Here is a 24685-nt window from a genome sequence, read left to right as displayed (position 1 = left end):
CAGTCACTACTTACCCCCGTTAGGCCAAAGCTATGTCGGCCGCCCGTCCCGCGCTCCGCAAACTGAGGAAATGTGGAGGGTGGAGAAGGCGGTCCGGGCCCTTCTCCCACCCTGGGCCTCCAGGCCCTAATTTTATCGCGAGAGAGGGAAGTGAATGACCCAAGGACTGGGCGCTGCCTCCTGAACACCAGGGCCCAACTCTGGACCGCTGACTCCTGTCCAACAGGTAGTTCTGGCCATGAGCCGCTGACCACAAGACTTAACCCTACGGCCTGGACTGTGGGCCTCGGCATTGTTTGCTCACCTCCATTTTAGCTCTTGTATAATACTTTTCTCAGAATCATTTCCTTCTCTCCCACCCTTTCTTACCTCATTGGGATAGCAATACCGTAAATATAATAATAGCTAATGCTTATGTAGTGCTTAGGTCCCCGTGTTCCAAGGGCTTTATCTATTAATTCGTTTGATTCTTTTTTTAAAAATTTATTTATTTTTGGCTGCGTTGGGTCTTCGTTGCTGCGCGTGGGCTTTCTCGTTGTGGGGAGCGGGGGCTACTCTTCGTTGTGGTGCACGGGCTTCTCACTGCGGTGGCTTCTCGTTGCTCTAGGGCGCAGGCTCAGTAGTTGTGGCACATGGGCTCAGTAGTTGTGGCTCACGGGCTCTAGAGCGCAGGCTCAGTAGTTGTGGCACATGTGCTTAGTTGCTTCGAGGCATGTGGGATCTTCCTGGACCAGGGCTCGAACCCATGTCCCCTGCATTGGCAGACAGATTGTTAACCACTCTGCCACCAGGGAAGCCCTAATTCGTTTAATTCTTAAACAGTTCTGTGAGACAGGAATTGTCCCCATTTTATAGATGACCAGATTTGTTGTTATATCCTCTGTACCAGTGGCAACTCCTAGAATGAATGATTTTATGAGAGAGGCAGAGGTACAGCAATCAGTCCTTAAGAGGACTTGTCTTTAGATAGCATGTTTAGAGCAAATACTCTTGATTATTTAGATTGTATATTTATTTTAGGTGTCTGGTTGAGATTATGACCACTACCTCTGTTTTGGGCCTACCGTTAAATTCATTAAATATTTCTTTAAAAAGCTTTTGCTGGGGTGGAGGGATAAATTAGGAGGATGGGATTAACATATATACACTACTATATGTAAAATAGATAATGAACAAGGACCTACTGTATAGCACAGGAAACTATACTCAATATTTTGTAATAACCTGTAAGGGAAAAGAATATGAAAAAGAATGTATATATGTATAACTAAATCACTGTGCTGTACATCTGAAACTAACATAACATTGTAAATCAACTATGCTTCAACTAAAAAAATAAATAAAAAGCTTTTGCTTTCAAAGGTTTGTATTATGCAAATAATACAAAATAATTATAGCCTTAGAAAATACAGATAGTTATAATTTTAAAAAATCATCCATAATTCTACCATCTTCAAAGAAACAATGGTCAACATTTTGAACTTTTTGTATGGACATACACTATAATTATACAGTCAATATTTGTTTCATGGTTAAAGGAATGGAAAGTCCTTGCCCGAGCAGACATTTCCTGAATGGAATTTGCCCAAGTAGGTTGACATACTGAAGCATTTCCACCAGCAATCCAAGTATTGGAATGAAAACTGTGTCCGAAATGTTAGAGAACCTTTTTTGTTTTTCCTTTCTAAATGTTGTTGGGGACTTCCCTGGCGGTCCAGTGGCTAAGACTCCACGCTCCCAATGCAGGGGGCCTGGGTTCGATCCCTGGTCAGGGAACTGCATCCCACGTGCCGCAACTAAGAGTTCACATGCCGAAACTAAAGATCCCGCACACAGCAACAAAGATCCCAGTTTGTCGCAACTAAGACCCGGTGCAGCCAAATAAATAAATAAATATATAAATTTTTTTTTTAAAAGGTTGATGAAGTGTTGAGGATGACTTTTTTTTTTTTTTAAGATTTGCGTCCATGGATTGTGAAATAAAAGCAAAAGAAAAGGAATAATTTAACCAAACCCTTTTCCCCATTCACTCAGGAATGCTCTCCAAAGTCCTGGAGCAGCTCTGGGGGGAAGGGAAGAGACCTGCGCTGTGAATTGAGAGGTCTGAATTCTAATCTAGCTCTGCTTTGGGGCAAGTCGATTTTTGTTCACTCGTTCATTCAGTCTCTACTGTGAGCCTACCAATTTGCCAGATCCAAACAGACAGGGTTAATGCTTCCTTGGAGATTTGCCTGGAATACTCTTCTTCACTCAGCTAACACCCACCCTTTTAAGAAAGCTCTACCGTCAGATACTGTCACTGACACATTCCCCTGTTACCATCCACATTCCAGGCACCACGTGTTTACACTGGTTTCTGTGATAATTTAATCCCCCTCAAAAAAAGATAATAAACGCAAAAGGATAGGGACCCCCCCCTTTCGTTTTCTCTACTCTAGTGCCTGATTCAGGGAAACCCTCAGCACATAATAGATCGAATACATGCTGCGAAGAAAAAGTGTGACTGCTTTGAGAGTGTTTAAGAAGGGAATTTAATCTGGTGTGGTACCGTCAGGGAATCTCTGAGGAAGTGTCCGGGGGGATAAGTCCTTAGGAGGTGGAAGAAAGCGTGTTCTGGGCAGAGGGACAGAACCTAAGCAAAATCTCTGAGGCTGGGAGGAGTCCCCCCCTCCCCACCTTGTGGCAGAGAACGAGGGGGAGGGGTTGTTGCAGAGGGCACAGACTCTGCAGGGGCTTGTAGACCACATTCTGCAAATTTATCTCAAGGGCAATGGGAAATAATTGAAAGGTTTACATTTATATTTGAAAAAGATAACCCTGGCTGATTTAATATTTTACATGTGCCCATTCTTCTTTCACCCACCTGTGCTGTTAGCCAGATTGGATTTATTCTGCATGGTTACCTGAGGCAGTGTGAGCCTCCCTGGAGGTTTCAGATTAACACTGAAAAGGAAAGTCAGAACTAACAAAGCTTTCCAAGGTGGAATGAGCAGTCCACAAGTCTGTATCACCAGGGTCTTAGATGCTGTGGGAGTGAGGAGTACCTAGCATCGAGGGTTCCCAGATCCTAGTTCTACATTACAGTTATCTGGGGAGTTTTGACTTTTACTTAGTTATTTATTTACTGAGTTCGCAATCCATTTACATGGGACAAATTCAAATGATACCAAAAAAGGCCTAGACAAAATCTCCCTCCCATCCCTGTCTACCCTGTTTCCTCCCCGTTGGTCATCACTGGCCAGCTTTGTGTGTGTGTGTCTCCTAGAGCCTGTGTCTGTGCTAACAAGTGCATGTACATATTCCGCCACACATACTTTTCATTTTTCATAGACGGCAACAACATGTTATAAACACTGTCCTGAATCTCGCTTTTTTCCACTTCATATATCTTGGAGTTGGTTCCATATTAACAGATAAATTTCCTCTTTTTTTTTTTTTTTTTTTTTTTATTGCTACCAGTTTGGGGAGCTTGTTTGAAAATAGAGATTCTCTGGTCTCCCTTGTATATTTTGACTTCATAGGCTTGGTGTAGGGCCCTGCCTGGAATCTGTATAATCAGAAAGCTCTATGAATTGTTCTGAAACACAGGTTTGGGAACCACTTAACTGAATGACTTTTAAGGCCACTGAATTCCAGAGATCCCACACATTCTAATACATAATTTGTGTTTATCCTGGTTTGTGCTGGGTAACAAGCTCTGTAGGATGGTATTCTGAGCACAGGCTAAATCTTGTCTCATGGTTAAATGTCTGCTCTGGGATAACAAACTTTTCTAGCAGAAACCGCACCCCCACCCCTGCCCATTCTTTCGTGGGTGCTTCCTGAACAGTGAAACCCACCCCCAGTACTTTTTTGGCCTCCTGCGTTACGGCAGAGAACTCCCAAATTCCCGTTACTGATAGGAATATCTCGCCTGAATTCCTGCCCCACATCTGAATTCACCTAGAATGGCCCGCCGGCAACTCACAACTCTACTTACCTCAAGTCCACTTACTTCTCTTTCCTTCCTAACCGGACTTGTGACCCTGCCTAGTGCCCTTGGCAGGAAAAGGCTCCGGCACCTTCACCTGCCTGTTCTTCCCCCGCTGCTGACCTGATCTGGCTGGACTCCCAAGCCCTTGACCCGTAAATGCTCTTTCTAAATGCAAATCTGATCTCCTCTCACCCTCTGTTTGAAGCCCTTTCCTGTAACCCCCCAACTGCTTAAAGCAGGGGCTTCCATACATTTTGGACCCATGACCTGGAACACACATATCAAAAAGTTTTCAATGCATCATTTACTCAGTACTACCTGTAATACACTGTTTTCTCTTTTATTTTTGTGACTTAAAAATCCTAGCTATGAAAAAATTTGAAATTTTTAAAAAATCCTAGTTATGAATCCCTAAAATAAATGTGTTATGATGGCCTGTGACCTACACTTTGAAAAGCAGTGGCCGATAGGCTCAGTAAGCTAATAATGGTGTCAGCAGGACTCCTTTCATCTTAAAAGCTGTATGAAAAAATAAAGTGGGAATTCTCGGGCAGTCCAGTGGTTAGGACTCGGCGGTTTCACTGCCGTGGCCTGAGTTCAATCCCTGGTCAGGAACTAAGATTCCTCAAGCTGCTCGCAGAGTGGCCCCCCAAAAAAATCTCAGAAAAATTCCTTCCCATTCCTCTTGTTTTGTGTAGTTTATTACTTGCTCAACATCCCTGTTCTTGCGTTCATTCACTCAACAAATGTTTATTCATTGCCTACTGGGACAAACCTTGTGCTAGAAATAAAATGCCACAATCCCTACCCTCAGCAGGCTTACATCTGCCAAATACAGTCTCACAGAGGAATGCTTGCAGTGATGAAAGCATTATCATGATAATGGATGCTGTCTGGGGCAGGCTGGTGGAGCTAGGAGGTGGGGTGGAGATGGAGACTCAGAAAGCTGGAGTGGGAAGGGAGGGGGGACTTCCCAAAGGAGATTAAAGCTACTGAAGCTTGAGGGTGTAGGTTGTTGGAAAAGGGTGATTCGGGGTGGGGTGAGGTGGGGTGATTTTTAAGGAGAGGAAAGAGGCCTCAGAAGCCAGGAGGTGAGGATACTACTTCTGCAGAATGGGCTCGTGGGAATGGCTGTGAGGACACAAGTGGGAGGAAGGGGACAATTCTTGAAAGACTGAGCATGTTGAAGGGATTGGCCTCATCCTGTGGACAGTGGAGGGTGTGGAGGGTGGATGAAAATTGCTGCAGGGTGGGTCAGTGGGGGAGAGTGGGGAAGCCTGGGGAACAAGGAAGGGGCTGTCCAAATAGTTCCGGTGGGGAAATGGCAAGATCCTGAACCGAGGCGGTGGGAAGCGGGGTGAGGGCTCAACAATGGGAAGAGGGGTGTGAGTGACCTTAGGAGCTGAGGAAGGAGATGGAGCTCACTGGGTTTTGATAGCTGAGTCATTGAGGTGGGGGAGGGAACGGGAGGAGTCTAGAATGATTTCTAGGAAAGGACTTAAGCACCTGGGTGGGTGGTGGCATTATTTCAACAATAAGAGGCACAGTTCTTGGAGGAATCTGATGAGCTCAGTTTTGGGCTTGTCTACTGTCTGGGGTTGGCACTCGGGAGAGAGATTTGGAGTTCATTAGCATAAGGATGATAATGTCCACTGAGGGTGTGCAGGGAGTGTTTTAGGAGGCTGGCTCTGGAGGGCACCAGCACTGAAGCCTGGATGCAGCAGGAGAGGCCCAGGAAGGTGGGGCTGGAGAAGCCACCGCAAGGCAGGAGTGGCCAGTCTATGGTTCAATCCTGGTGACTGAAGGGAGTCACTGAAGGGGGCCACGCAGAGGTCTTCATCATGTTGAGTGAGTGGTAGAGGTGGGAGGTGAGGAAGAAGCCACAGGAAGGCTCTGGGATGGCAAGAGATGGCACAGAAGGTATAGTACAGTTCAAAGTGCACCAACAAGCACTTAAACAAATGTTCATAGCCATGTTATTCGTTTTAGCTCCAGCAGAGAGCAACCCAAATGCCTATCAACCATAGAATGGGTATCTGGAGGTTCTTTCATACAGCAATGAAAAGTAAAAACTACACCATTGGGACTTCCCTGGTGGCGCAGTGGTTAAGAATCTGCCTGCCAGTGCAGGGGACATGGGTTTGAGGCCTGGTCCGCGAAGATCCCACATGCCGCAGAGCAACTAAGCCCGTGCACCACAACTACTGAGCTTGCGCTCTAGAGCCTGCAAGCCACAACTACTGAGCCCACGTGCCACAACTACTGAAGCCCACGCACCTAGAGCCCGTGCTCCGCAACAAGAGAAGCCACCCCAATGAGAAGCCCGGGCACCGCAACGAAGAGTAGCCTCCACTCTAGAGAAAGCCCTCACAAGGCAACGAAGACCCAACGCAGCCAAAAATACATAAATAAAATAAATAAATTTAAGAAAACAAAAAAAACTACACCATGGATCGATCTCACAATCGATGCTGAGCGTAAGCTAGACATGGAAGAGGATATACTGTTTGACTCCGCAGCATAAAGTTAAACAAAGTCCTGCTTTTTAACCTTGGTAATAGAAATTAGGGTCCTGGTGACCTCTGGGGTGGTGGTGACTAGAAAAGGCCATGAGGAGGACTTTTTTTTTTTTTAACATCTTTATTGGGGTATAATTGCTTTACAATGGTGTGTTAGTTTCTGCTTTATAACAAAGTGAATCAGTTATACAAAGTGAGTCAGTTATACATATACATATGTTCCCAGACTCAAGAGGGAAGAGGAGGACTTTTTACATGAATGTGCTCACCTTGTGGAAATTCACTGAGCTGCAGGCTCCTGATTTGTTCACTTTTCTATATGAATAGTATATTTCAGTGAAATGTTTCCTGTTAGTAACAAAATAACTTTCCCTTGACCCCACTTTCCCCTCCAGCTATAGTCCTTTCCTTCATAATAAAACGCAAAAAAGTTGTCTCTAACTTCTCTCCTCCCATTTTCTCTCTTTTTTTTTGGAAAAGTATTTTTTTTATTAGTTATCTCTTTTATACATATTAGTGTATACATGTCAATCCAAATCTCCCAACCTCCCATTTTCTCTTGAACCCACTCCAACCAGACATTCACCCTGCCGACTCCGTGGAAATGGCATCTGGCAGATTCTCCAGGGACCTTCATTTTGCTGAACCTCGTACCAATTCGCATGCCTGTCTTACTCTGCTCAGCAGCCATCTGTTATAGCACTGGATACAGTTCACTACTCCCTTCTAGAAATATTTTCTGCACTTGGATTTCAGGACACCGTACTCCAGATTTTCCACCTCTGTCCAGTTGCTCCTAAAAAAAAAAAAAAAAAATGCTTTAACAACATTGTAAATCAACTATACTCCAATAAAAAAATTTTTAAAAAATTATTTGGAGAGGTCATGACAGAGGAAGCCATTTGGCCACTCAAGGGTGGGAAGCAGGCACAGGGAGGGAGAACAGCCTTAAAGTTCTTCTGGGGCATGGCGGCCTCTTGTTCCAAGTAGCAGCAGCATAGAGCCTGACTCGTAGCCAGAAGGAGAAATGTTTGTGGTGTAAATGAAAACTAAGGATGTGAATGTTATCCTGAAGGCAGTGGGGTTAGAAAGGGCCTCGAGACACCAGCATTCCTCTCCCCTCCTCTCCCCGCAAGGAAGATGAACTGAACTTATGGCTTGGGGTGGTGAGGCAGGTCCTTGTGGTCCCTTTTCTCTTCTGAAAAGGTTGACTTTTTCTGCCACTCTTCCCCGGTGGACATTGGTGTAGCACTCAAAGAGGCCACCAGAGGGCACTTGTTTCCCAGGAGAATATTCTTGGGGACTGAATTGAGGAGTGTTGTTGGTAGAAAAGGCAGCTAGAGGGACTTGCCACGTGTGAAAAAGTGAATGCACCCCAGTCTCTGGGGCTCTGCTTCTAGAGCCTTTTTTTTGGCTGCCTTGGGTCTTCGTTGCTGTGCATGGGCTTTCTCCAGCTGCGGAGAGCAGGGGCTACTCTTCATTGCGGTGCGTGGGCTTCTCATCGCGGAGGCTTCTCTTGTTGCGGAGCACGGGCTCTAGGCGCCTGGGCTTCAGTAGTTGTGGCTCATGGGCTCAGTAGTTGTGGCTCTCGGGCTCCAGGCGCGCGGGCTCAGTAGTTATGGCTCGCAGGCTTAGCTGCTCCATGACATGTGGGATCTTCTCTGACCAGGGCTTGAACCGTGTCCCCTGCATTGGCAGATGGATTCTTAACCACTGCACCACTAGGGAAGTCCCTCTAGAGCCTTTTTCAGGGTGGGACGAGCTCAGGGCCGGGAGCCCCAAACCTGTGTTGCTAGTCTCAGCTGGCCCTTTATCTTATGTGTCAGCCTCTTGATCACTGTTGGTCTCGGTTGCACCCCTCCAGGAAATGGGAGGAATGACTCCTGATCAGTGTACCACACAGAGGCATTAGCAAGAGAGAACAAAGCAAGTAGTGTAAACACTTCTCAGAAGTTTGAAATAAACTTCTGAGAAGTTTGAAATAAACTTCTGAGAAGTGAGTCTGACTCCCTCTGGTAGTCAGAGGTCCTGGCTAGCAGCTGGGCCCTCCTTACAGCTTGCACCTGGGTGCTATTCACCTCACAGATTGTCCTGGGAGGAGAGGAAAGACTTTGTGCCAGGGGCTGGAAGGGGCTGGAGACCAGGAAGGTGGACTTGTGGTAACATTGCCCTGTCCCAGTCTTTCTCAATCCCTGGGCCTCTGGGAGGTGAAATTGTTCCTGGGGCTCCCTCCTGTCCTGGTTGAGTTAGAGCCTCTTGTGCCATCCTGCTGATGACTGGTTGACAAAGGCCCCCATTAGGCAAGGTGCCTTGTTGGGGGGTGGCAGATAGAGGAAGGGCTCATGGTTTTGATAAAAGAAATTTTCACATATTGAGGTATGGGAGAGTCATTCTGGCTTATACACGAGTTAACTTGAATTTTATGGTAACTGAGACAGCCTGTTTGTGGCCTATCAAACATACATTGTATATCTGTTTTAATTATTAAAGTAAAGGGCACATTGACCAGAAGTAAAGAATGCCCATGTTGGGCTTCCCTGGTGGCGCAGTGGTTGAGAGTCCGCCTGCCGATGCAGGGGACACGGGTTCGTTCCCCGGTCTGGGAAGATCCCACATGCCGCGGAGCGGCTGGGCCCGTGAGCCATGGCCGGGGGGCCTGCACGTCCTCCGCGGCGGGAGACGCCACAACAGTGAGAGGCCCGCGTACCGGAAAAAAAAAAAAATGCCCATGTTAAAAATAAAGCTTAGGGTTTATTAAAGTTCCCTGGTGGCCTAGTGGTTAGGATTCCAGGCTTTCACTGCCACAGCCCGGGTTCAATCCCTGGTCAGGGAACTGAGATCCCGCAAGCCGTGTGTCTTGGGGTGGGGGATGGGGGAAAGCTTAAATGCTTCCCTTCCTGGGACACCAGTGCTGGTACTCCTCCTTTGATGATAAGGCTCCCTTCCCAGGTGCCAAGGACATACTGACTCGCTGTGGACATGCTGGTCTGTTTTTTTTTTTGAAACCTTGAAGAGATGTATCCCTGACATGTTTAATATTCTTTGTTCTGAGAAGATAGAAAACTGTGCTGAGAGCCACGGTTCTCAGGAGCAGTTTCTCAGAGCAATCTGAGAAGATGGTTTCTGGGCTATAGTCCTCAGTTTGGCTCAAATAAAACTCTCTTCTATTCTTATTATAGATTGCTTATTGATTATTTTCACTGACAGTTTCCGGGACCTAGACCTTTCTAGCCCTGAGCAATACCTGCCCTAGAGGACTTGGGGCTGGACCCATTCCAATCCTTTGAGCCTAAAATCCAGGCCCCAAGGCATGCCCTGGGCCTTCTGGGATGTTTGTGTGTTCTGTGAAAAAAGGGGCACAATTAAGGAAATTGGGGTTAATCAGAGTGAAACATGTTCCTTTCCTGCAGGACTCTCACAGCCTTTAGTAAGCTAACGTGTATTGTAAGTCTCCGGGAAACAGCAAGGGAGGGTTCACATACTTCTTTGACCATGGGACCCTTTTCTTGGGAATCTTGCGCGACCACCCCTAGTCCATGGAACATGCTCTGAGAAGTACCCACTTAATCCATGCAGCCCTCACATTCACTTCACAGAGGTAATGGAAACAGAGTGGGCTACGGGCTTGCCCCAGGCCCAGGTTGGTGGTCTCCTAAGCGTGGCTGGGGCCTCCCTTCCCTGGGCACACTCAGAGCCTTCCTGAGTTGGCAGGGAGGGGGCAGCTGCAGGGCTACTGCTCTTCCTTGCCTTCACCCCTTTCTGTCATCTTCAGTGGCTCAAGGGCCAGTTCATGTGAGCGTGGGCTCTGCGGCCACGGAGAGCTGGGGAGACCGAACAATTGCCCACACATTGCCGGCGCTTCCCCCCCTGCTCTAAAACTTTTGAAACTGAGATATAAATTATCTACCATAAAACTCACAGTTTTAATGTAATTATTTCAGCTTTGACAAAAATGCACAATCGTGCAACCATCACCACAATCAGGATGTAGAACATTTTCATTATCCCAAATGTTCCCTCACGGCCCTTTGCAGTCTACCTTGTCTTCCTAACCCTGGCCCCTGGCAGCCACTGATCTATTTCCTATCACGATAGTTTTTCCTTTTCTGGAGGTTTCATATAAATAGCATCATGCAATATGTGATCTTTTGCATCTGACTTCTTTCACTTATCATAATGTCTAGCATAATGTTTATGAGGTTCATTCGTGATGCACATATCACCAGTTTGTTCTTTTTTACTGGCAAGTAGCATTCCATCGTGTGGATGTCCTGCGATTTGATGGACTTGCTGATGGACATCTGGGTTGTTCCTGGGTTTTGACTATTATCAAGTTGCTTTGCACATTCTTGTACAAATTTTTGTGTGGAGGAATGTTTTCATTTCTTGATGGTAAATACCTGGGAGTGGAATTTCTGGGATGTATGGTAAGCATGAGAACTTACCCTTTTCAAGATGGTTTCTGGCTGTCCTCCCATCATCTGCAAGGGGAAGAGGGGGATGAGAGGGTGAGCTGAAGCTGGGAGAGGTTGGAGCCTCAGCCTTACATCTGTCTCTGAGTAGTTTGGTATCTTGGGCAAGTTGCTTTATCCTGGTCTGGGCTGGCCTCAGTTTATTCATCTGTGAAATGGCAATAGCACTATGATTCTCCCTTCCTGTCGCAGCAGGGGTGGAGCGAAGGTCAGCGGTACTTGCGAGGAAGAACATGGTTCTGGGACAAAGGCCTCCCTTTGAGAGCTCTATTCCCTCTCAAGTCAGTGTGGACAGGACGACAGTCAATTTCTGCAAATCCTAAGAGGTTCCTTTTGGTCCTGAGCTGAGTGGGCAAGGCCTAAGATTTTCGGGGTTGTTAAAGGCGATCCTCTTGCCGCAAACACCTTGGAATATGGAGCTATAAAGGAGGAGAAAAATTTTGCAAAGAGACCAAAGAAAAAAGGATCTTTACCACTGTCTTATACACATGTGGCCACTTAAATTAATGAAAATTGAATTAAGATGTCAGTTCCTCAGTTGCACAAGTCACATTTCAAGCGCTCAGTAGCCATGTGTGTTTAATAGCTGCCATACTAGATAGCACAGATACAGAATATTTCCTTCATCAGAGAAAGTTCTGGTTGAGACTCCAAACCTTCGCTTTGGGAGGGTCCGTATTATTAGTACATCTCTAGTAAACTGAGGCAGGCCCCATGGAGGTCAGCTGGCTTACAGATAAGGACCCCAGAAGATCCAAAGGGCAGAACTCACTGTGAGAGAGCTGGCTGCACAGGGACCCTGTGGCTGGCTGGTGGGTATGGCCCCTGAGATGGACAGCTGGACATGGTGAGGGCTGTGCACAGGCAGAGGGCTGGGATGCGGCCCTGGCTCTCCAAGGGGCTGTGGAGGGAGGCAGGGTGGAAAAGGAAGTGGTTGGCTGTAGCAGTTGTGGGAGCTGGCAGGTTTGCTAGCATAAGATGTGGGAGCTCCATTTGAGGGGTGGGCAGTGGGCCTTCTGGGAGGGTCAGACATTCGAGAAATGAATTGGGCCTAGGACTGAACTGGGCCTCGTGAGAGCACCTCTTCGGCCAAGGCTCCTGAAGGGGGAACTATGGCCTTCTGCCTGAGCCCGGCTGTCTCCAGGAAGGCAGCCCTTGGCTGAGTACTCTCAGCAGGACTCTCAAGGGTCAGTGTTGTGTGCAGGTCTCAGACTATCAACAGCCAGTGTTGTGACAGGACCAGCCCTTGGGGTTCTGATTATGACTGCACGATGCCCTTCACCAATCGCCATCAGAGAACTTTGAAAAAAACAAGTTTCATTATTTATGGGACTGGGAAATTATGTGGCATGACTGGAGCCACTCAAAGACATCTAGGGTAGAGAGAGAAAGAGAATATGGGCCTGGGGTCCTGCTTTTATTGCAGTTGAGGATGGGGGCCTAGGGTTTCTAACGGCTCACTTTTTATTGGTGAATTTAAAACATAAGAGCAGGAATTTAAAGCACAGGAAGAGAAAAAACAAGTGGCCCAAATGATCAGTTAAAGAAATCTGAAACAAAGGACCCTCAGTAGGGGGAGGTGGCCTGGCTTTTTTAATCTAGTCACGCAGCTGACAACATGTTTATTCAAGATAGCCACCTTTGAAGTGGATGCCTGGCTGTCAAAGCTTAAATCAGGCACTTGCATTACAAAAAAGAAAAGAAAAGAGAGAAAGAAAAAAACAATCAACTGTCAGCGTTTACACTGCAATCCACCAAGTGATGCCTGGGCATCAGAGTCGATGGTGAGGACCTTAACTACCTGGGTAGTTGATATGCTAAAAGTCAGAGGTTATAACCCAGAAACACATCTAAATAGGATTACAGTAGTAAATCTTTTTTTTTAAAATACATCTCTATTGGAGTATAATTGCTTTACAATTGTGTGTTAGTTTCTGCTCTACAACGAAGTGAATCAGCTATATGTATACATACATCCCCATATCCCCTCCCTTTTGAGGCTCCCTCCCACCCTCCCTATCGCACCCTGGTAGGTCGTCACAAAGCACTGAGCTAATCTCCCTGTGCTGTGCAGCAGCTTCCCACTAGCTATCTATTTTACATTTAGTATTATATATATGTCAGTGCTACTCTCTCACTATGTCCCAGCCTCCCCTTCCCCCACTGTGTCCTCAAGTCTGTTCTCTACGTCTGCGTCTTTATTCCTGCCCTGCCACTAAGTTCATCAGTACCGTTTTTTTTTTTTTAGATTCCATATATGTGCGTTATCATATGCTATTTGTTTTTCTCTTTCTGACTTACTTCACTCCGTATGACAGACTCTAGGTCCATCCACCTCACTACAAATAACTCAATTTCGTTCCTTTTTATGGCTGAGTAATATTCCACTGTATATATGTGCCACATCTTCTTTATCCATTCATCTGTCAATGGACATTTAGGTTGCTTCCATGTCCTGCCTATTGTAAATAGTGCTGCAATGAACATTGTGGTACATGTATCTTTTTAAAAATTATTTATTTATTTATTTATTTATTTTTGACTGTGTTGGGTCTTCGTTGCTGCCCGCAGGCTTTCTCTAGTTGCAGCAAGCGGGGTCTGCTCTTCGTTGTGATGCGTGGGCTTCTCATTGCGGTGGCCTCTCTTGTTGCAGAGCACAGGCTCTAGGCATGCGGGCCTCAATAGTTGTGGCACGTGGGCTCAGTAGTTGTGGCTTGTGGGCTCTAGAGCGCAGGCTAAGTAGTTGTGGCACACGGGCTTAGTTGCTCCACGACATGTGGGATCTTCCCGGACCAGGGCTCGAACCCGTGCCGCCTGCATTGGCAGGCGAATTCTTAACCACTGCACCACCAGGGAAGCCCACATGTATCTTTTTGAAGTATGGTTTTCTCTGGGTATATGCCCAGTAGTGGGATTGCTGGGTCGTATGGTAGTTTTTTTTTTTTTTTTTTAAGGGACCTCCATACTGTTCTCCTCAGTGACTGTAGTAGCAAATCTTATAATAATTATACAGGCAATAGTCTGAAATACAGTTTAGAGCCATTGTCCCAAACTTGAAGGTTTCAGCCATGATAATAGGTCAGTGATCTTGAGGGTCCTAGGAATTTGTTCAAGGATTTGCATAATATTGTGGAAAATGTTAATATTTGGCACCATCCTGTGAAATAGGTCTGAGCCTGTCCAGAGTTGGTAGGTTGCTCCATATCTCATCAAACCAGTCTCTTAGTCCTGAGAATAGATCAGTTTAGTTAAAAGGTTGTGCCTTGTTTTCGGAAGCAGTGATGCAGGTGGGTTCCCCAAGTTAGGCCTACAGAGTACAAGCAATCAGGTATTTAATGAGAGGCATTTCTATGGAAACAATCAAAACAAAAAAAATTAAAAAAAAAACAAAGGTGTGTGACTGGAGCAGATTGTAATCCCAATTTCTGACTTCTGAAGGCAGCCAGATTTCTAGGTGTTGGGCTTAAATCCTCTTCAAATGGAGTGAGGGCAGACAGTGGCAATCTAATAGATTTTCCCGGGTCACAGTTTGAATCTCTGGTGATGCTTCTGAGTGGCCCACGCAGCAACAGACATGAAGGTTGTCCATACATGAGCTGTTACGGTGATTTCTCTGAAATTTATATTAAGTGTCCTATTTTAGCCTGCATAGCTTCATGAAAAGGGCAGTTTTAGTTCTCAATGATTCCAAGTCAGGAGGATGGGAGAAAAATTTGAAACATTAGTTTGGAGAGTTGTAGCCAGATATTAGAGGAAATGAGGAGAAATCAGTATGCAGACCAGTTTATAGGTAGACAACAAAACCTCAATGACAATTAACAGAACTAGTATTTAATATCCTCAAGTACATATTAAATTTTCTACTGAAACATAATTTTTCTGTCTAAAATTACCCCCATTTTTATCAAAGATAACCAACTTAAGACTAATTTGCTTGCAAATTAAGTCTAGTTTCAATAAACTTGGCTTGATTATTTATATGAGTACAGCAAGAAAAAGTGACTGACCATATAGGCTCCTTTAAGTCTGCTTTGCTGGAACTTTTCATAAGGAATCCCAGATTGAACTTTTAAAATTCTACATGACTATTCTTGAGGCTTGGTTGGGAGGGGCCAGGGCAATAGGCCACGGCTGGCAGGGACTTAGGATGGGACATTTTTAGAGTGAGAAAGTCAGTGGAGAAGAATCCAGGAGAGGGGACAAATGGAGCCAAGCCCCTGACTGGCTGAGGGCTGGGCCCAAAAGACAAGATGGTGTGGGGTTGACTGTCTGCCTAGGGTTTGGCTAGGTGTGTAAGGCTCTAGAAGAAGCTGGTACAGTCATCCACTCATCGACATTAACTGATGGCTACTCTGTGCCAGACAGTGCCTAGAGGAGGAGATTGAGTGCTGAATACACTCCTTTACCCTATTCCTGAGGAGACCAGAGTGTGGAGGCAGAGGGGACGTAAGACAGAGCCTGGTCTTCCCTCTCCTGGAGGACTCAATGCTCTTGAGCAACCCTGCCTATGACACTCCCCATGGGCCCCAGGAGAGGCCAAGACGTTGTCAGGGAGATGGAGAAACCATTTCTTCACCTTCCACAGGAGGCTTCCCGCTCCCACTGCCCAGCAATCCTGTGAGGCAACAGCAGGGGCTGAGGCAAGTCCAGCTCACAGCCGGGGAGGAGATCAGGGATGGGGCAGGTCAGGAAGACGCGTGGTTGGGCCATTGCATCAGGCCCAGGAGGGGCATAAAGGAGGGTCCTGCATGCTGGGAGGAGGCCGACTTGGGGACCATGGAGACTCAGAGGGCCAGCCTCGCCCTGGGGCGGTGGTCACTGTGGCTACTGCTGCTGGGACTAGTGGTGCCCTCGGCCAGCGCCCAGACCCTCAGCTACAACGAGACCGTGATTCGTGCTTTGGATCAGCTCAACGAGCGGTCCTCAGAAGCTAATCTCTACCGCCTCCTGGAGCTGGACCCACCTCCCAAGGCCGTGAGTCAGGAGGACCCTGGGGAGGGGGCTGTCTCCCGCCAGCCATGGCCACACTGTCACCGCCTCTGCTCAGGCTGTACCTCCTGTCAGGAAGGGACTTCTCCCTCTAGGTGGGCTCCCACCTCTTCCAGGAAACCTTCCCAGAGCTGGGTCCCCTCCCAGCATGAGAGCTTCCTGCCTTAGCATCTCTACTGTGGGAACAGGTGCCCTGGGCTCCAGGGCTTTCTGGGAGCTCCAGGGTAGGGGGGATGGTTACTCGGTCTGTGATGTGACTTCCCTGCTTTAAGTCCCATCTGTTCCTTATTGTCTTCCTACCAGGGAGGGCTCTGCTCAGCTTGGAGATTCCAGTGACAAGGTCTTTCCCTGCAGGTGGTCCCTGACTTGCCTCAGCCCCTCCGTGGGGAAGGTGTTCTCATCAGAGCTGGTCTGAGGTCCCCTCCTGCTCTCTGTGTGCCCATGAGTCCAGGAGTGGGCTCTGTCCCCTTCCCCTGTGCACCCAGCACCAAACCCAGGGCCAGGCACACAGGAGGGGCTGAAGAGGCTGCCGTCTAGGTGAGGGGCAGGGAGACAGATCAGAGAAGGAAGCATGAGCCCGAGCCCAGTCACCCCACTTTGATCCTTGACCAGGATGAGAACCTGGACACCCCAAAGCCTGTGAGCTTCACGGTGAAGGAGACCGTGTGCCCCAGGACGACCCAGCAGCCCCCGGAGCAGTGTGACTTCAAGGAGAATGGGGTGAGGCTGGGGGCTTAGAGTGCTGGTGGATGCTTCCCAGGGAGCTGAATAGGGGGCTTTGGGGAAGATTTCTAGCCCCTGGGCTGAGGCTGGGAGGCAATGGTCCGGGGGTTCCAGTTTGAGCTCGAACCTCCCCCTTACAGCTGGTGAAAGAGTGTGTGGGGACAGTCACCCTGGCTCAGATCAGGGACAACTTCGATATCACTTGCACTGTGGTGAGTGGCCCGTTCTGTGTTGTGGAGCTAATAACAGGGTGCGTTGAGGAACATCCTTTGGACCAAATACCCACTGCCCCTTCCAGGGCAGAGAAAGGCCCTCCTACCTGGCCCCTCCCTCACCCGAGCCCCAGGCCTCCAGGACTGGCTCTGCCATCCCTTAGAGCAGTGGTTCTCTAAGTGGGGTCCCACCCGGGAACTTGACAGAAAGGCAGATTCCCAGGCCACACTCAGACCTCCTGAATCAGACTCTGGGCTGGGGCCCAGCCATTTGTATTTTCACAAGGCCTCCAGGGGATTCCAACTGTGCTGAATTCTGAGAGGCACTGACTAGAGTAATGTGCTTTCAGCCCCTACTCCCGTCTAGCTTTGCTGGGATGGGCCTGTGACCCTGGGAAACCCCTTGCCATCTGTGGACCCCAGTTTCCTCATCTGTCTGTGGATGTAGTGTTTCAACCACATGCTCCAAAGGTCACAGCCAGAAAGTGAACTGGGGCCCAAAGTCTCCTGAAGTCACCCAGTTAGTGGGGATGTCCACGTGGGGAGGATTCTGGTCTTACCCTGGGCCCATTTTCCATAGTAACTTGTTTCTTCCTGTTGCATAGCCCCAGAGTGTCAGGGGACTGAGAAGCCTCGGTAGGAAGATACTAAGAGGTTGGAAGAAGTATGGCCCGATTATCGTCCCAATAATCAGATTAATTGGGTGAATTGTGAGCCCAGGGAAAAGACCTAAGGGTCTGCCTGCCCTGGTTCAGACTTCTAGACTCTGAGAAATAAATTCTTGTGAAAGCAACTTACTCCAGGCGTCAATTTCATTTGTCTCCCCTCCTCCCACTTACCAGGACCGAGTCCTTAGCTCCGGGTAGCCTCTTTTGTGTGTGTGTGTATGTGTGTGTGTGTGTGTGTGTGTGTGTGTGTGTGTATGTGTGTGTGTGTGTGTGTGAGAGAGAGAGAGAGAGAGAGAGAGATCACTCCTGTAAACACAGTCATGGGTGAGGCCCCTGTTCCTTCCAGGAGGGCATGGGGAGAGGCCAGGGCCAAGAGGTCCATTCTCGGGTCCCTCCCATGCCCTTCACACACCTCTGCCCTCCTCCTCCAACACCCAGTAGGGACTTAAGGAGACCTGCTCTGTGTGTAGTGCTGGTGGGGATGCTGTCCCTGCTCACATGGAGGTGACAGTCTGGAGGGGCCAGGCTTTTGTTAAACACTCACAGAGACGCAGTTCAGTCTCAGGGTTAAGCCTACAGGTACAATGCCCATAGCGTTTCACTTGCCCTTGACAATCTTAACTCTGGAAAGCCCACCCCTCCTTGCTTTTCCTTTGGCATTGAGACACATCACTGTTTCTTCAGCTGGGTCCCAGATTTCAGTTGTGAGCTTGTGTTTATTTTTATTTTTGGCTGCACTGGGTCATCGTTGTGGTGCTCAGGCTCTTTGTCGTGGGCTTCTCTCTAGTTGCGGCACGCGGGTTTAGTTGCCCCACGGCAGGTGGGCTCTTAGTTCCTCAACCAGGGATCGAAGCCACGTGCCCTGCATTGGAAGGCGGCTTCTTAACCACTGGACCACCTGGGAAGTCCCTGTGAGCTTGTGTTTAGGGATCAAAGGTATATAAATGTTTTTTTACCATTAAAAAGAAGCATCCTGCTCATTGGGGTGAAGAGCTCTGCATGAGTGTGAGAGATACAAAGAGTGACACACAGGTCACATATCTGTTTGCCTGGGTGTTTCAGACACTGTCCATGTCTTGCCCACTCCCCATTCTCTAGCTGACCTTTGCTCTGGGGCAGACTGGAAACATTGGGGAGTTTGAACCCAGGGAGCAGCCTCAACCAATTATTGGGGGGACTTGGTAGAAAAATACCTCCTCTTCCTCACTTCTTGGGGGGTCCACTCCCAGACATGTCACACCTCCTCCTGAGGTCTCCAGCTGGCTTAAGCCCCTGTCGCCCACTTCTGTGACCTGTTCATTGACACGTCCTCTTCTGACTCAGGTCCTGCCCTGTCTCCCTTCTCTACACTCGTGCTGGTGCTTTCTGGAATCACCTCCCAAACAAACTACTTCCACTAAATGCTTGTCTTAGGTCTGCTTGTGGGCCAACCGTACCAAGACACAGATTCCCCTCTCTGAGAGGGACAGAGGACAGGATCTCACAGAGCATTTACTTTGCTACCTGTCAGGCTTGTCTCCTCTTGGTGAGCAGGTGGGGCTGATCTCAGGCAGGTTAGAGGAACCTCATGCTTCTCACTCTACATCAATGCAAGTTGGGGGAGGAAACTTTACAGAGGACACCCAGGGAGCTGTGTTGTGTCTGTGCCAGAGGATACAGGCTTGCCATTGCCAACTGTTAAGTGGTCAGGATTTTTCAGAGCTGGTTGTTAAACTCTTGGTAGCTTGAAATTGGCCTTGGTGAAAGTATTTCCACCATGGAAATCAGCAAATGTTACCCATCAGTTTTGTCATAGCTGGTACATCACTGCCCAACCTGAGAGACAGATCACTCATCAGGATGATATGGGCCTGTGCTGATCACATCTGTTTCCAATTTCCTCCCGTGACTGCCCATCCTGCTTCCATGGCAACCCACCTATAGCCTCAGCCCTGTCTTGCCCTTTCATATTTTACATCGGAGTTGGCCATATGTCCCTTGCCTGGGATCAGGCCCTCAACATGCATACATGACCACTGATAGCAGAAAGGAGATGACACAAACATTTTTTCCATTGCAACCTTTGAGAAGGAGACAAAACAGGCAGGGAGGCATAGAGGCCTTGTCAGTGCCTTCTACAGTGACTGACTGGTGAGAGAGTCTGCTGTTTGACCATTAGACCTCTTACCCCTGAGAAAACAGGTAACAGACTTTCATGAATGGCATAGAGCATTGTCAGTCCTCCCTGAGAGTAAAACTCTGGATGGTGTGTTCCATTTGCATGTGATGGCTACAGTGTGATGGGTGTGCAATGGAGGGGTCCTGAGCCCAGCAAGGGGGAAAGAGGGTGCTCTGGGGAGAAAACTGCTTAGGACAAGCAGAGGGACTGGCATGGTAGAGTGAGAAGTGACACTCAGTTCAGTGCTCAAGGGAGGCATGCAAGGGGGTGGGTCAGGGTGGGACTGGAGAGATGGACAGACCCAGGTCTGGAAAAGCAATAACGAGCCAGATGATTTTAGAGGGGAGAGCAGATCCTTGTCCACGTTAGCCAACACCCTGGCTTCAGTGTGTGTGTGTGTATGTGTGCGTGCGTGCGTGCGTGCGTGCGTGTGTGTGTGTGTATGTGTGTGTGTGTGTGTGTGTGTGCATTCACGAGGGGTGAATCATCAGGGAGCCTCGAGGACGTGTCGCCCCAGGGCAATGGCCAAGGGGGGAGGAGGGAAGGGAGAATAGAAGGAGGGTTGTCACAGAAGCTGAGAGAGTGTGGGGCTGACTGGGATGGAGTCACTGCAGAGGGGATGAGGCAGGTTTACTCCCTGACAGGTTGAACAATGCGAGGGGTGGGTTCTGAGAATGTGATCATGGGCTGGTCAGAGTCCTGGTGTAGATATGAGATGAGTGTGGGGGAGGTGACTGTTCAGTTTTGACCACATTGGTTCTGAAATGCCAGGGGCATGAAATGCCAGTTTCCCTGGGTGGGGCACTGGGCAACAGGTGCTGTGAGCGCCCTGCCCAGATCCCCCTCACTGGGCGGCTGCCCCCCCACCCCGCCCCGTCCCCCATCTGTTTGAAATGTGCAATATGGATGCTAATGGCTCACAGGTGCCCCCTTCACAGCTGCCTTCACAGCCTCCCAGGAGATGCCTGGGGGGTTGTGTCCCCTCTGCCCTCAGCCTGTGGATGGGGACTGACTATGAGGGGACATCAAAGCCCAGCCCCCGCCTCAGTCAGTCCTAAAGCAGGGGTTCCAGGCTTTTGTGGGTGAGGCTGAAGCTCGTCTCAGGGTAGAGCACGTCCCTGCTCAGCTCCTTCCTCTGCCCTATCCTGCTCCCCTCCGCCTCCCTCCTCCGGACAACACTCCTCAATAAATCAGATGCCTCTCACTTCCCAGCTGAGGCCCTGCTTCTAGGGAACGTGGCCTGTGATGGTGGTGGAGCTGTGCAGAGTTCACCCACTCGGCCCAGGTGGGTCAGGCGCGGGGCCTGATGTGGAGAGAAGAGAGAAGAGCCCGAGGCGTCCAGGGTGGTGGTGCAGGAGGGGAGTGGGGTGGGCGTGGTGCTGTAAGCCAAGGGGCATTGAGGATTTTACAAAGTGGCCAGAGTAGGACAGGAGCCCACGAGGCCCAGGGAGATGACTCCTAATATTTTCCTATTGTTTGTGCAGATGTGAAGGCCACTAACTCCAGTGGGGGGCAGCACAGAAGCCAAACACAGCGAGTGGAGGAGAGCAAGAGGTAAGGAAGAGGGAGGGAATGAGTGAGGACAAGGAGGGGCTTCTCCATCCCCCAGACCCCTGCTGTGCCAAGGAGGGAATCTGGGCCGTAATCAGGCAAGGTCCTTGTGGACCCTGCCCTTGAGCCCCACCAGTGAGGTCTCAGGAGTTAGTTTGGGGGCTCCCGAGACGGGACAGGGGACTCCAGGTCAGCCTCAGTGGGGCAGAGGGAGAGAATTCTGAGGGGTCTAGATGTCTGAAAGGAATTGCTCTCCTGCCCGTGTGGCCCTGAGCAGGAGAATTGATCTTTCTGGGCCTCTGTCTCTCTATCTGTAATTGGGAACAACATTATCTCCTTTAAGGGGTTGGTCTGTCATTTAGGTAGAGAAGGAAGTTCAAGGACCTCATAGGGGCCAAATGTGAATCTCAGAGGGTGAGAGAGTCAGGAGACAATAGTTAGAGTGTGTTAGTCTCAGGGCACAGTGCCGACTCGTCTGTCAGTGCAGGGACCCAGAGAGACACTTGGAATCCCCATCAGAGCAGGAGGAGATGAATTAAATGCAGCCCATGCACACAGTGGACTTCCCTGAGGGCACCGAACTGGCCCTTCTGCACTAGCCTTTCCCATGTGGCCATTAGAAGGTAGCAGCTGGCACAGTAGGGCGGGGTACCCTCCAGACTGCCTGTGCTCTGACTCGGCAATGCCCCTGCCAGTCAGAGCCCAAAAGTCTCGTCCCTCAGTCCCCATGGTCTCTCTAGCCTCAGCCCGAGGGTCAGGGCTGCCCTGGTCCCTGGGGTCCTACTTGCAGCCCCCTGTTCTCCTGTGTGTCACTCTGCCTCTGTGTCACCTCAGCCAGAGCAGGACAGGAAGCTGGCAGGGGAGACAGAGGGCTACATTGTCACTTTCATGGGTCCTAGGCACTTTCACCTTCGTGGACCCATTCATCCACAGAAAAGTATTAAAAATTACATTTTATAACTGCATTCATGTAAAGATGGATACAATCAAGGCTGCATTATATATATATATTTTTCGTGAATATTCATACATAAAATGGGTACTTTAATATATTCTTTGAGGAAATGAAAAACAATATTTGTTAGCTAATGAAAGCTTCAAAAAGAGTTGGTAAAATATTTGAAAAGACTACAAAAACTACTGTTTCACAAAAAACTCAAACAGTTTTAATCATGTAAAATAAAATACAATAAAAAACATATCGGGGGATTATATTCAGCTACAAGCAACAGGAAACACCCACAGCCACCTTGACAGAAGGAGGTGCTTATTGTCACTTGGAAACAATGGATCACCAATGCCACTGAACAGTGCAGCAGAGAAACAAACTCCCATGCCATTCTTATTAGCGGCACCATTGTGAATGTCGGGGTGAGTCAGGAACACATACTTACTAGTATTATTAACAACATAAAGTGTTTCCTACACATATTAGACACTAGATATAATCCAGAGACGAGTGGAGTCAGAGAATATTTCCAACCATAAAATACTGAAATAACTTTCAAAGTGGACACAAGAGGCCTTACAGAAAAAATTCAAACTCTGATGGATATTTGATGTGTAAGCTGTGAAGATGTCAGGGGAGACTACCTGTCTATAAAAATGGAAATCTAACATTTGTTGGTGGTGTTGAGGACACTCTTGACTACAAGGACACAGAATCTGGAAAATAAGCTGGGAGATGGTGTCCTTGAAGCTCCTACGTATCTGCCTCTCTCCCAGTGTGCAGGCTCCATGATCTGAAGAATGTCTTCTCTGCATCTGCTTTAAAATCACACACAGGTGAGTTGTTGGTGAATGCTAACATGGAACCACAGAGGGGATAGATTCTGGAAAGTCTAGGTCCTAATATGACTCACAGGCAAGATATCTCCAACTCCAGATTTTTTGTATTATCACAAGTCTCACAGTCTATTCAACAAATACCAGTCAGAAGGAAACACAAAAAGCAAATAGGAAAAATCATAATTTACATAACACTATACTCTTTGACATCCTAGTCATACATGAAATTTATTCCAAGTGTTTAATAGAATGGAAAATGGGAAAAGGCTCCTATATGCACCACCACCGAAGAGGATCTTTCTCAGTAAAAAGGGTACAATATATACAATAGATTATATATCCAGGAACTGCCACACAAAACTACTAGGAAAATCCCAACAAATACCAAACTGCCATTTTTCAATGGCCCATTAACAGAGAATTAATAGAACATTAAAAAAATTTAAGCCTCACTGCATACTAGAAATACACTTAAATTCATCCATGGATCCAACAGGCTTCAAAAGTAAATAGAACAAAACTATCTGATTAAAGGAGAAATCACTACCTTTAAATGTTATATACTATTGTTGAAAGACAATTTACAGAATTAATTCACATTAATATTCATTTGTGAAATTAGTAGAAATCCACCATTGAAGGATACCCTTGAAGAAAGATCCTGAGTAAACAACAGCATATTTATAAATTTTTTTTTTTGTTTTTGGTTGCATTGTGTCTTCGCTGCTGTGCACGGGCTTTCTCTAGTTGCCACGAGCCAGGGCTACTTTTCGTGCAGTGCATGGGCTTCTCATTTTGGCAGTTTCCCTTGTTGCGGTGCACAGGCTCTAGGCACATGATCTTCAGTAGTTGTGGCACACAGGCTCAGTAGTTGTGGCTCGTGGGCTCTAGAACGCAGGCTCAGTAGTTGTGGCTCATAGGCTTAGTTGCTCTGAGGCATGTGGGATCTTCTAGGACCAGGGCTCGAACCTGTGTACCATGTAGTATTGGCAGGCAGATTCTTAACCACTGCACCACCACAAAGTCCTATGAACTTTTAAAACAACTCTTTCTGGACTTCATTGGCAGTCCAGTGGTTAAGACTCCATGCTTCCACTGCATGGGGCACGGGTTTGATCCCTGGTTGGGGAACTAAGATCCCCTGCATACTGTGCAGCCCGGCAAAAAAAAATAATAATAAATAAAAGTAAGAACAACTCTTTCGGGCTTCCCTGGTGGCGCAGTGGTTGAGAGTCCACCTGCTGATGCAGGGGACACGGGTTCGTGCCCCAGTCTGGGAAGATCCCACATGCTGTGGAGCGTCTAGGCCTGTGAGCCATGGCCACTGAGCCTGCGCGTCCGGAGCCTGTGCTCCGCAACGGGAGAAGCTACAACAGTGAGATGCCTGCGTACTGCAAAAAAACCAAAAAAACAAAAAAACAACTCTTTCATATTGAAGGTTTTCTGGAACATTAGGCATAGATTACTTTCCATCAAGTTATCTCATGTTACTTACATTTATCTTCTCCATGGGAGTTTTTACATATTAATGATATTGGCCAATTGAAGTGTTTCCCAGGCTGTTCACAAACAACGTTTTATCTAGTAAATCCTTTTATGGTTTCATAAACTACTAAGATCAGAAGAGCCATT

At 47.9% G+C, this 24685-nt stretch overlaps 2 protein-coding genes and 1 long non-coding RNA gene across 4 annotated transcripts in view; 2 read left to right on the top strand and 1 right to left on the bottom strand.

Moving 5' to 3' along the window:
• CDC25A (cell division cycle 25A) overlaps positions 1-52 on the bottom strand; it is a 35503-nt gene extending 35451 nt beyond the window's left edge. Inside the window, exon 1 of the mRNA XM_060307288.2 lies at positions 15-52. The gene's annotated coding sequence lies outside the window, so the exon portion shown is untranslated. The remainder of the gene's footprint in view (positions 1-14) is intronic.
• Positions 16-23473, top strand: LOC132598069 (uncharacterized). Its single transcript, XR_009565683.2, has 3 exons — positions 16-226; positions 21199-21268; positions 22991-23473. It is a non-coding gene; the product is annotated as an uncharacterized lncRNA (long non-coding RNA).
• LOC132598080 (cathelicidin-5-like) lies at positions 13959-17671 on the top strand. 2 transcript variants are annotated; one of them, XM_070046786.1, is made up of 4 exons: positions 13959-15938; positions 16566-16673; positions 16817-16888; positions 17494-17671. In XM_070046786.1, the coding sequence occupies exons 1-4, from the start codon at positions 15450-15452 to the stop codon at positions 17593-17595; spliced, it is 771 nt and encodes a 256-aa protein (XP_069902887.1). In that variant the 5' UTR covers positions 13959-15449; the 3' UTR covers positions 17596-17671. The 2 variants fall into 2 exon arrangements, with proteins under 2 accessions (XP_069902887.1, XP_069902886.1); XM_070046785.1 differs by having other exon boundaries at positions 16817-17595.
• Positions 23474-24685: the final 1212 nt, after the last annotated feature.

This window comes from Globicephala melas, chromosome 11 (assembly GCF_963455315.2).
Source record: "Globicephala melas chromosome 11, mGloMel1.2, whole genome shotgun sequence".
In the NCBI taxonomy this organism is placed as follows: domain Eukaryota; kingdom Metazoa; phylum Chordata; class Mammalia; order Artiodactyla; family Delphinidae; genus Globicephala; species Globicephala melas.
Note: the sequence above shows the minus strand (reverse complement) of the source record. Positions and strands in the feature narration are given on the sequence as shown.